General features: G+C 43.8%; 1 protein-coding gene across 2 annotated transcripts; it reads right to left on the bottom strand.

Annotated features, from left to right (window-relative positions):
* Positions 1 to 9,641: 9,641 nt before the first annotated feature.
* Positions 9,642 to 12,554, bottom strand: LOC110490555 (angiopoietin-4). Of its 2 annotated transcripts, none has more exons than XM_021563978.2 (7): positions 12,371 to 12,554; positions 11,660 to 11,859; positions 11,538 to 11,565; positions 11,357 to 11,448; positions 11,062 to 11,179; positions 10,674 to 10,862; positions 9,642 to 10,454 (listed from the first exon to the last, which is right to left on the bottom strand). In XM_021563978.2, exons 2-7 carry the CDS (start codon positions 11,723 to 11,725, stop codon positions 10,153 to 10,155), a joined length of 795 nt encoding a protein of 264 aa, XP_021419653.1. In that variant the 5' UTR covers positions 11,726 to 11,859; positions 12,371 to 12,554; the 3' UTR covers positions 9,642 to 10,152. The 2 variants fall into 2 exon arrangements, with proteins under 2 accessions (XP_021419653.1, XP_021419652.1); XM_021563977.2 differs by having other exon boundaries at positions 11,660 to 11,738.
* Positions 12,555 to 12,931: the final 377 nt, after the last annotated feature.

Genomic DNA, 12,931 nt, shown 5'->3' with positions numbered 1-12,931 from the left:
AGAGAGGGTTTCCTGTAAGCCTATTTATTTAGGCCAAGAGGGTGGATCTGTAGGTAACCATCCGTACCGCCCTCGTTCCGCCCCTCTTGATCTCCTGGAAAGATCTGTATCATGTATTGCGCACATGTTTCTTTACCTTTACTTTACACACAAATTGTTGTGGTCACCCTCCCTTCACATTTCTCACTGTCATTCGTGAATTATATTTCTTCAAGTTTAACCAGTGAAATGTCCATGCAGCATCTGCATGCCAACCATTTGATCTCAATCAGATTCATGGGAATACGCATTTAGATCTTTTTAGTTATGTACAGCGTGCAAATGTAGAGAAGATGGTGTTAAGAAACTGTAGAATACTAGTGTTTTGTTTCAATCAAAGCACACATTTTTCCTAGTGGCAGGTGTTGTTGAGTTGTTGCTGTATGAGACACAAATTGGACCATTCATACAATCATCCTAAAATGTAAATGTTTTTTGTCTTACAGTAACGTTATACTATGCCTTATTTGGTTATGTTATGAAATATACTATCATTATGTGATCTTGCAGACACTGATTCAGTATGATAGATAGATAGTTAATGTTGTTGCAAAAAACACTCCACCACCATGTGCTTGTGCTAATGTTATTGTGGGCTCTGTGAGCCCTGTTGCTATGCTACTCACAGCCCCCCCCGCCCCCACAGAAAACACTCTTAACAATCCAATATTGGAGTTTAGAGGAAATTACAAACCGCCAGGAATACATCCAGCACAGTCCAATGAACAAGGAATAAAATAAAGTTTGTGTTTATCTCTCAAATGTCTTTAGATGTATCCTTTTCACCCCAAATACAATTAGAGCGTTTCAAATGGTATTATTTATGCATCAGGGTTGGGTGGATTTCTTGAAAAATTGAATCAGTTACTGATTACAGATTACAAGAAAAATAATTAGTAGCATAATCCATTGGATTACGCAAAATGAGTAACGTTGTTTTGATATATCTGATTACTTTTGGACACTCCTCAGTTTATGCTCTAGACCGATCAGTTCCTTCTCTAACACTGTTCTGTGGATGCTCTTCCCTCAGATTTATCCTCAGTGTCCAACACCAATGTTCTAGAGTGGGATGGATCCTCTGTGACTCTGCTCTGCAAAAACTCTGACATGAGTAATGCTTGCTGGAGCAGAAAGATGTCATTGGTTTTGATGCATTGAACCCATAGTGGAGGTATCAGGACTCAACAAATGTTTTGTCCTGACACACCCTGCCAAACACAGGCTCAGAGGTGACCAGATGGGTAACCCTACGAAGCAGGTTTCAGGTGTTAGCGAGGTAAATCAGCAACTCGGAATAACTGGTCTTACAAAAGTGGCTCACCTTTTAGCCAGGTCAATTTCTATTGCAACAAATCCTTCAGAAGTAGCCTGCTCTGGGGCAGGCTAACTCACGGCTAACTCCTCTTAAATATATCACATTACACATTTAGTAATGAAAGAATGCAATTTAAACTTTACGCACAGTAACACCTTTGTATGACTTAATACAATTATTTTATAGCTAGGAGAAAGGTGCTTGTGGTTGTGCAGTGATAAGCTCACCAAAATCGACCATTAACAATGAGTAATACAATAAAGACAGCACTTCTAAAATACTATTTCATACCATAGCTTGCAGAATTTGCAAGATAACTATTTCTTTAATTTTGATTTCAGTACAAATTAAAATGTGGCACTGACTTGCCCATGGATTTATGTTTTAACATTGTCTCAATGAAGAGTTTGGTGTGTGACTAGCCGTGTGCGACATGCAAGCGGAGTTACAAGCCTGCTAGAGGTCGTAGTACAGATTAAGCCTGACCTGGAACATGAAGCTAACTGAAGCTGGTTAGCTTCAGAAAACCCTGAGTAGATGTACAGTATCTTGCTTCATAGAATACCATTCTGAGCACTGGAGAGGTAGACCTCACCTACTGCTGCATGACCAGACTTTCTCCAGACCAGCTGACTTACCATCTACCAACGTCCTTCAATTGTGGTCCAGGGAAAGTACTCCCTTTCTAAGTATGTGTTTGCCTCCATTGTTGCTTGTGTCACTGACAGTTGTCACAAAAAGTATTTAATATCAACTCACTGCGATACTAGACGTTTCTCCAACAGTCGCAAATGTCGGATTTTGGAATGTTGAATTATGACAAGAATTCACTTGCTTTGTCAAATCAATGACATTAGCTTATCAAAATGATGATTCAATTTCACAATAACCCAGTTTAGCCAACGCTTCAACTTGGTTAAAGTGCGATTGGCACATGTATTTTTCTGTTGCTCGTTAGAAAAACTACATTTCAGTCTTGGAGGTTTCCTGACTGATTCTGCATTTGGTTAATGATTTTTGTCCAACTTGACACACTGTAGCCTATTTCACTTCCTCAATATCCCCAGAATGAATCTAAGATAACTCAAGAAATCTGTAATTATTTTTTGCATTATAACTAAGGTGTTTGGGACAGTTTTTCTCAAGTAAAAAAATGTGCAATGTGTTGTCTTATGTAAACAGAGTCGTAGATGCTGGGCAGTTCTGTCTCACTGTCTATGCTATTGAGTAGAGAGCAATCACCACAACTGTTCACCCCATGTTAGTGGGCAAATGGACATTTTTAAATTGAAACCCAACGTTAATTTACCTGTTATGACGCCATAATGTTCCAAACTCCGACTTGACCAAAATTAGAAGTCAATTTTGACACTAGAACAACTGTTTCTGACTCATATTGATGCCACATAGGCCACTTTTAAAGGGATTTGTTGCTTTTTAAACGGAGTCACTCTTTAAGGTTAGGGCTATGGTTAAGGGAGAAGTGCATGCGTGTAGCCAGCTAACGTCGTCATGATATCGCCTTCATGTGTAATCAGTGAATTTATATTCGCTGTGAAAGTGACAGCTATTTATGCTTTACTTCAGTATCCTTTCCCATGCTGTTTTGAATGGGCTTCAAGGTTATATAATCAAATGCATTAAAAACACTGTCATTTAAGATATTGTACCGAACAGCAGGGCAGGGACGTGAACAGGGATTGACATTAAGAGTTGCCCTATTGTCTGCGGGAAGTGTACTTAGCAGTCGTACTAGTTGAGCCTACTCTGCGGTTGCCCCATTGGGCAGGTGATTTTAAAACAACAACCAAACTGCAAATAATTCCAGCCTAAAGCTGAACTTTCTCGTTCCTCCCCATTTTTTAGTCAAGCAAGTTAAGCCTGCTCTGCGAAACATTTTTTACTGACAACTAAAATACAAAGAATTCCACAACTGATCTTTCTGGTTCATCCCCTATGTGTAGGTGAAAGGCTTGCAATACTGTATATAACATTTCTGCATGTAAATAGCTAATTTATATTTTCGGGCAAGTGATCATAATCTTTGAGCAACCAAAAAAGATTCCTGACTTGTCCGACGGCCAACGTCCTTTCAAATCTTCACATCAATCTCTGCAAACACCTTACACATCACGCCAATAGGGTTAACCCACATGGTGGGAATTATAACATGGCTCATATAGCGAGGATTGCTACAATATGCACTGAGCATCAAAACATTAGGAACACATGCTTTTTCCTTGACCAAGACCGACCACGTGAATCCAGTTGAAAGCTATGATGCCTTTTTGATGGCACCTGTTAAATCCACTATAATCAGTGTAGATGAAGGGGAGGAGACAGGTTTTGAAGGGGAGGAGACAGGTTAAATAAGGATCTTTAAGCCTTGAGGCATGGATTGTGCACAGTGTGTGTGCCATTCAGAGGGTGAATGTGCAAGACAAAATATTTAAGGGCCTTTGAACGTGGTATGGTAGTACGTGCGAGGCGCACCAGTTTCAGTGTGTCAGGATCTGTAACGCTGCTGGGTTTTTCACACTCAACAGTTTCCCGTGAGTATCAACAATGGTCCCCCACTCAAAGGACATCCAGCCAACTTGACACATCTGTGGGAAGCATTGGAGTCAACATGGGCCAGAATCCCTGTGGAACGCTTTCCACACTTTGTAGAGTCCATGCCCTGACGAATGGAGGCTGTTCTGAGGGCAAAAGGGGGTGCAACTCAATATTAGGAAGGTGTTCTCAATATTTTGTACACTCAGTATATATAGGTTTTTATCAATCAATTTGGCACGTTTTTCAAATATAAGTGGTATATTTACAAAACTTGAATTTCACTTTTAATGCCAGTGTTTTATGTTCAGAATCTTTGAAGAGCTCTCTCTGGTGTTGAACACATCTTCCACCACATAGTCATTAACACAAAATAATTGTTTTTGTTTATGTGAAATACCATAGTTTAGTCACAAGATGCAGACCTCCTTATTGTTCTTAGAATTTCCAAGCAAACAGCTGGAGTCAGGGCTTTCTCCTATAGAGCTCCTCTTTTATGGAATGGTCTGCCGATCTATGTGAGACGCAGACTCTGTCTCAAACTTTAAGGCTTTACTGAAAACTTAAAGGTTACTGAATAAGTCCTATTGTTGAGCATAGTCTGGCCGAGAGGTGCAAAGGTGAACGGCAATAAGGCACTGGAATGATGAACCAGCCTTGCTGTCTCTGCCTGGCTGGCTCTCCACTGGGATTCTCTGCCCCTGACCATTTTACGGGCGATAACTCACTGGCTCCTCTGCTCATATGGTGGGGGAGATATTTTGTGAGCTAGACTTGGCCATGTCTGAGGGTAGTACGTTAGTGGTCTGTTGATATCCCTTGTTGGGTCTGTGCTTTGGTAAATGGGTGGAATTATATCCAGCCTGATTGGCCCTGTCCAAGGGTAACTTTGGACGGGCCACAGTGTCCCCTAACCCACTCTGTTTCAGTCTCCAGCATCTATGCTACCCTATGTGGTGGTGGGCTCAGGTCAGTCTGTCCTATCTGCTGTACAGTGTGGTGTTAGGCATACTCCCTCTAATTCTCCTCTCTCTCTTTATGTCCCCCCTCCCGCATCCTGGAGAACCTGAGCCTCATGACCATGCCTCAGGACTACCTGGCCTGATGACTCCTGTCTGTCCATTTACTCCTGTGGTGTTGAACTGTTTTACCTTCTAACCAATCCACTTTGCGTCACGCCTAAGAACAGCACTTAGCACGTCTACTCCTGCTCCTCCCCTCCGGTGTGTGACATCACCGGAAGACTAACCACCGGTCCTGGGAATCATCATTAAGTAAACCTGGCACTGATCATTATGCGCAACTGGTAGTCAGCAGTCACACCTGGAATTCATTGTAGGTCCCTTCCCTTTGTTCACTCCTCAAGTTGGTATTATTCCTGTTTTCATGCATCTCACCACTGTTACGCTGTCTTGTTTCATGTTTGTTGTTTATTAAATGTTTCACCTGCACCTTGACTCATAGTGTCATTGTTACAGAATACCAACTCAAACCATGGAAGCAGCAGGAAATTCAAACTCTCTCAGACGGTCAATGAACAGGGTTCTCTTTAATATCAACACCCTGACCAGCTGGCATAACTGGGATTGGCTTTGGAGGAGGTTCTTCACAGTGTGCAACGTCTCAAATACACCCGGGAGGCATTGCCTTCATCCAGCGGAGGATACTCTACAACCAGGCGACCCAGTGAGCCAGTACATCAGCCCATTCATCAACACGCTCAAGTCAGCGATCCCTCCTGGATAAATATGACGTTACACCATCCAAATGCTGTGGCTTCCTACTTCAGTGCTCACTCTAGTTTTTGCATCAGAGGGGAGCTCCCACCACCGAGAGGTACACGTAATTTCTCTGCTGACTGGGCGGGCGTTGGAATGGTTTACAAATGTCTGGGAGAGAGGAGAGGAGGAGCTGGATTCATGATTGGTTAGTGGCTCTGGAAAGTGAACTGCTACCGAATTTACGGAAGGGGAACCAGACAGCTGCTGAGTTCGCGCTCATCTTTCAGACTATAGCAGCATCCAGTGGGTGGAATGAGCCAGCATTTTGCACGCTATTTAGAAGAGGTTTGTGTGAAGAGGTCCAGACGGAATTGGCCTGTCCAGACGGAATTGGCCTGTCGAGACAACAAACTCACCTTGGACGCACTCATTGCGATGGCCATCCGTCTGGATAACCTACTTCGGGAGCGCCAGTAATCTCATCATTTCTCTCTCTCCCTAAGTGAATACTCTGCATCAGAGCCAAAACCCGTGGAGGTAGGGTTCACTCGTCTCCCTGCGGCAGAGCGCCGCAGACGGATACAGACGGATACCCAGGCCATAAATGATTACATCCAAGAGGCGCTCCAACAAGGTTGCATCCTCACGTCCACTTCCCCTGTGTCTGCTGGTTTCTTCTTTGTGGACAAGAAGGATGGAGGGTTACACACATGCCTTGACTACAGAGGACCCGAGTCGTAGGTCCAGTGGCCTGGGACACAGAGAGGGAGCCCACAACCCTGAACTGTCCTCCTGAGTGCATCTACGTTCCCACAGGGATAAAGGATCGACTGCTGACCTATGCGGTTTCAGCACCATTCTGGTGGTAGTGGATAGATTTTCTAAGTCATGTTGTTTAATCCCTCTTCCTGGTCTCCCTACTGCTCTCCAGGTCGCTGAGGCACTCTTCCAGCAGGTCTTCCATCATTATGGCCTTCCGGAGGACATCGTCTCTGACTGTGGCCCCCAATTCACATCACGAGTATGGAGGGCCTTCATGGAGAAGCTCAGGGTCACGGTCAGCCTCACTTCCCGGGTAACGGCAAGTGGAGAGGATGAACCAGTAGCTGGGGAGGTTCCTGAGGAGTCACTGTCAGGACCGACAGGGTGAGTGGGCACGATTTCTTCGATGGGCAGAGTTTGCCCAGAACTTGCTGCGTCACTCCTCAACTGGGTTGACCCCCCTTCCAGTGTGTTTTGGGTTTTCAGCCGTCCCTGGCCCCATGGACCCCTGGCCAGACCGAAGCACCTGCATTTGATGAGTGGTTCCGGCGCACAGAAGTGTGGAGAGACACTCAAGTGAGACTCCAGCGCGCCTTCCATTGTCAAAAAGAACAGGCAGACCGCTACCGCAGTGATACCCCTGTGTTCCGCCCTAGGGATCGCGTCTGGCTCTCTACCAGGTACCTCCCACTCTGCCTGCCCTGCAAGAAACTGAGCCCCTGGTTTGTCGGGCCATTCAACGTTCTCTGGAGGTTCAACGAGGTGACATATAGGTTACAACAGCCCAGTCACTACCGTATCTCACCCTCGTTTCATGCCTCCCTTCTCAGGCCGGTGGTCCCTGGTCCCCTAGCTGATGCTGTCCCTCACGACAGCCCAACACCCACCCCCCCGGACATCAAGGGCAGTCCGGCATATGCTGTCAGATCTCTGCTGGACTCCCGGCACAGTGGGGGTCAGCTTCAGTATCTGGTGGACTGGGTGGGGTATGGCCCGGAGGAGCGGTGTTGGGTTCCGATGGAGGACACTTTGGATCCCAACATCATCCGTGATTTCCAACTTCACCGCCCGGATTGACCCGCTCCTCGACCCCGGGGTCGTTCTCTTGGTCGGCGTCGTCCTGCAGCAGGGGCCGGACGTCAGGGGGGGCGGGGATGGGGGGGGGGTACTGTCACGTCTACTCCTGCTCCTCCCCTGCGACGTTGCCGGAATACTAACCACCGGTCTTGGCACTAATCATTACGCACACCTGGACCTCATTACCTCCCTTTTGTATGTCCCATCCCTTTGTTCATTCCTCAGTTGGTATTGTTCCTGTTTTCATGTATCTCGCCACTGTTACGCTGTCTTGTTTCATGTCTGTTATTTTATTAAACGTTTCACCTGCACCTGCTTCTCGACTCACAGCGTCATCGTTACACAGACCTTATTGCCTAAAATATATATATATATACAAATTCATTGTTTGATACAATGCTTTACCGTATTTGATTTGTTTCTTAGGCATGTTGCAAGAATCTCATTGTCTATTCTAGGGATTCTATATGTTATTTCTATATGTACATTTTCATCTTCTCAAAAAGTTGACAGGAGTGCTATCTAAAGGGCTATCTGAAGGACTCAACTAATTGCAGAGCAGAGAATTTGATACAGTTTCAGAGCAAATTATGGCCCAGGTGAGAGAAGAGTTTTTCAGGAGTGTCCCAATCCTCAAAAATAGATGTACTGTCCTCGTTTCCATTCCTTCATGAAGGTACAGGTACATGGAAGGTAACAAAAGTCTGATGGCAACATATCCAGCCATTTAACCTTTAGTATCAGTAATGAAGTAACAGAGGCTAAAATGGAGGATCTTCACAAACATAAGGAACAGCCAATGCAGACATTAAAGACACAAATCAACCTTATAAAGCCATAATTAAAATCCAATACCTTTGAATATCAACAGGAATATTAGTTTTAGGGAGGAACTTTGGATCGTTGCTATAGATTTGCTATGGCTCTTTGACAAGTGATGTACTGTAGCCTAATCAATAAAGTGAAAGAATACCTCTCAGACTTGTGACAACACTTATACAAATGAGTAAATGGCCATCAGATCATTTCCTGTGACCACATCTTTGTACAGCATTTGCCATCCATGTTGTTTTTATTTTTATTTTAATTTTTAAATTTTATTATTATACATTTTTTATTATTATTTTGTACCCCGTTTTCTCCCCAATTCCGTGGTATCCAATTGTTTAGTAGCTACTATCTTGTCTCGCCGCTTCAACTCCCGTACGGGCTCGGGAGAGACGAGGGTGAAAGTCATGCGACCTCCGATACACAACCCAACCAAGCCGCACTGCTTCTTAACACAGCGCCATCCAAGCCGGAAGGCAGCCGCACCAATGTGTCGGAGGAATCACCGTGCACCTGGCAACCTTGGCTAGCGCGCACTGCGCCCGGCCCGCCACAGGAGTCGCTGGTGCGCGATGAGACAAAGATTTCCTTACCGGCCAAACCCTCCCTAACCCGGACGACGCTAGGCCAATTGTGCTTCGCCCCACGGACCTCCCGGTTGCGGCCGGTTACGACAGAGCCTGGGCACGAACCCAGAGTTTCTGGTGGATCCATGTTGTTTTTAGATACAGGCAGAGATCACCAAGAGTTGGTACAGCATTGGTGCCTTCAACGCCAGGGTTGTGTGTTCGATTCCCACGGAGAACCAGTATGGAGAAATAATACGTAACAACTTGTATACACTCACTAAACCTGTCTCTCCTTTCTGGGGAGGTTTCCATTGCTTGGAAGACAGCCAGAGTTTGTCCTTTATTTAAAGGGGGAGATCAAGCTGATCCTAACTGTTATAGGCCTATTTCTATTTTGCCCTGTTTATCAAAAGTGTTGGAAAACCTTGTCAATAATCAACTGACTGGCTTTCTTGATGTCTATAGTATTCTCTCTGGTATGCAATCTGCTTTCTGCTCAGGTTATGGATGTGTCACTGCAACCTTAAAGGTCCTAAATGATGTCACCATTATTTTTTTGTTAAAGATCCATAATCAATCAAAGCCAGAAAGCAGGCTTCTAGGCTAGGAGAACAACAAACCTATTTACTGTCTGATGAGAAACCATGAATGATTTAATATGCAATAAGTACAACTTCTATTTCTCTATAAACACAGAGCTTTGAATGTGTGAATAGAAGCCAAATGAATGGTTTCTGAGCATTATTGAATATGTTTGTGCTAAACAAATGTTCAAAAATGTATTTTATTTAAAAATGCATGCAATATCAACATTCTAGAATTTAAATTATGTCAAACTATGTGATGAAACTGCTCAGAAGTTAAATGTAGAATTGTTGCAGTGTAACAAATATAACTTCCACAAGGTATTTTCTCTTCCCTGAAAACATAACTCATGGTAGACTTGAGTTTAAAAAAGTGTAGAAAATGTATATTTTCTATATCTGTCACTTACATGTTGGCTCTGATTTATGCATCATGATATAAAACAACAAAGTGAATGGGATAAACAAAAAAACAAACAAATACAGTGTGTTGATTGCACATCAGACCCAAATAAACAGACCATTCAAGCTAAGCACTATGCCACGATATGCAGGCATCACTCCATGGAACACATAGCTGTGTGTGTTCCAGTTATTTCAATGGTTTCCTCTAATGCCCACTAATGTGGCTCAGACCAGTGGTCATAAAGCAAAGGAGACATAGGCCTAGAAAACCATTTGAGATGTATTGAGACGTGGCCTCACACGGACTTGATCATCATGCGGCTCGCTCGGGCCGAGTACGGGACACGTCCTTTCCAGGTCTCCCAGTGGAGGCCGGAGGCCCAGCCGATGTGTTCGCCGGCGGGGTGCCAGTCACCGTTCAGGCTGGCAGAGCCACAGCGGCTGTACCACCACCCTCCTCCTCCCTCCGAGAAGCTGCACTCGTCCTCGGCGATGTCGCCAAAGATGCAGGGTGAGCAGCCATCATTGTCCTTGTCGGTTGTGCTGAATCCAAAGCCGTTCTGGTCAATGCCTGTGTATTTCCCACGGATGGCATCACCTACGGAGAGACAGGGAGGGAGGAAGAGAGAATACTTCAGTTCTACTTCACTCTTGATTGTATTGACTTCCAAAGCACACACCATTTAAGAATATCAACCCAGCATACATATCATATGACATATGTGTGATGTGTAGCTGCCACCAAATGTGAAATAACTAGAACACTGAAGTAAATAATATGACCACTGTCCCCCTGTGCTGTTGAAATCACAGTTACCTGCGCTGCCCCTGTAGGCTCCAATGTTCAGCTTGTAGCTCTCCTTCTCCGTGCCCAGACGGAAGTCACTGTACTCAGCGAAGGCAGTGCCCCCTTCAAAGTCCCACAGGTTGACCCGCATAGTCGAACTCCGCCCCCTGCCCCCATTAGTTAGAGCAAACACCTTACTCAGACCCAGCCAGTGGTCCTCTAGGAAACAACAGGGAAGAGAACTGAATTGAGAAGTGAAAAACAGACAGTTTAGGGAACCCTCTATAAGTTGCCTTAGAGGTAATATATTATAGACAAAAATTCATTTAAATTTGGCCAACATTGGCTCAGCAAATTACAGAGTTTACAGTATTAATTGCTGGTGAAATGTGAGGTGCTCAGAGGGACCCTTCATTACTCCGTAGATTCCCAAAGCCTTGTTTGTACACTGCCCACTTCCTGTTGAAAAGAACCTCTGCCCCGGTGCGCCTTTGAAAGACTGTCCAGCCTCCATCTGCCAGCATCTCACAATACACCTGTATACAATGTAAATATACTTTTGAATCAACAAATTGTTTTTTTTTTGTGAACAAAAACTGTCCAAGAATGGAACTGTGTAGAACTTCAGTAACCCTGGCAAGCCTGTGTGGCTGTGCAACCAAATGACAACTGTAGATATAGTACCTGGCCTATATATTTAGATGTTTCCATACCATAAAGGGGGATGTGACTCCTGCAGGCTGAATGACATACACTCCACTGGTGGCTCGAGGGGAGAGAGTTTTGATCTGTGTGCAATCTGTCCCTGAAACAAGCAAACACCCATGCACATACAGTACATGAACTCTTGTCTTTCCAATGTAAGTGATTTAAAAAAAAATAGCTAACACTTACCTTGAACAACTAAAGGTGTTTTCTGTTCCTGTACAAAACCAGCAGATAAGTCATGGTTGCGCCCATGTTTAAAGGAATAACACGTTTCTCTGTTTTTCAGTGCTGACTGACTGTATATTTACCTGAGTCTGGTCAGTGAGGCAGATGAGACAGACCACCAGTCCACAAAAAAATATCCTATTCCACATTTTATCAAATTTTCTGAGAGGGAGAGATGAAAATGTAATTTTAGTTACTTTTTCTTCTGTTGTTTCCTTATTATCCCTGTGTGACCCAACGTTGTAAAAATGCAATGTTTCCTAAATTGCATCCTGTACAGGTCCTAAACAGAAAAGTAGTGTCAAACATAGTGAATATCCTTAGACCCAGATCTATCTCTTAGTAGTATTCGGTGTGTGTTAGTATGATTATTGTGGCATCAGTAACCTGTCCACATCTGAAACCACACTGGTCCCCTACACAAGCAAACATTTGTTGTAGGCCATTCATGCAAGCAAATGTCTTTTTCTGTCTCCTCTAAATGTGATTATGTACAAAACCAAAAATTGAGAAACAGACACTCTGAGTCAGAGCTACTGTACTTTTGTTACAAAACTCAAACATTTGGAGAGAACTTGAAACATCACCATATCCACTCCATTAACAAAACAGTAAACACCATACATGTACCCAAATAAGGGAAAGGACAAATTATAGATCATTTTTTGTTATGCTGCCATCATTAGACATTTCACACAGGATAAATATTATGCATAATATATCACATAATATAATATTATAATCGCAAATTTGAAATTGTCATGGTGTGATTCACATATGTAGAGAAAACCTACCTCCTCCCGTGTATTCCTTTATGGTGTATTGTCTACGACCAGTCAGTTTAAAGTTCATTCAGAGAGGATTTCTTGTAAGCCTATTTATTTATTGACTCAAGCACCGCCTTCTGCACACACCCTGACTCCACGTTTCCAGTTTCGTGTTGTCAGATGCCTCAAAGTATCACAGACAGTGCTCACAGACAGGGAGATTTCACTTAAGGACCAATGGAAGGTTCTAAAATGTGAAAACTCCTCCCACCGGGCCATGCAAAATGAACTTGCCCATAGTGTTGTTGCGGAAAAACACTCCCCCACTCCGTGCTTGTGCTAATGTTATTGTGGGCGATCCCTGTTACTCAGTGCCCCAGCTCCAAAGCAAAACACTCTTGACATTCCAATACTGGACTTTACAGGAAATTACAAACAGCCAGGAATACACACAGCACAGTCCAATGGACAATGAATCAAGTAAAAGTACAGACACTTTTGTTTCCAACTCCATATGTGTTTATCTCTCAAATGCCTTTAGATATATCCTATTCAAAAACAATTTCAGTGTTTCAAAAGGAATTATTT

This window comes from Oncorhynchus mykiss, chromosome 15 (genome assembly GCF_013265735.2).
Source record: "Oncorhynchus mykiss isolate Arlee chromosome 15, USDA_OmykA_1.1, whole genome shotgun sequence".
In the NCBI taxonomy this organism is placed as follows: Eukaryota; Metazoa; Chordata; class Actinopteri; order Salmoniformes; family Salmonidae; genus Oncorhynchus; species Oncorhynchus mykiss.
The sequence above is the reverse complement of the archived record's forward strand: the minus strand, read 5'-3'. Positions and strand labels throughout refer to the sequence as shown.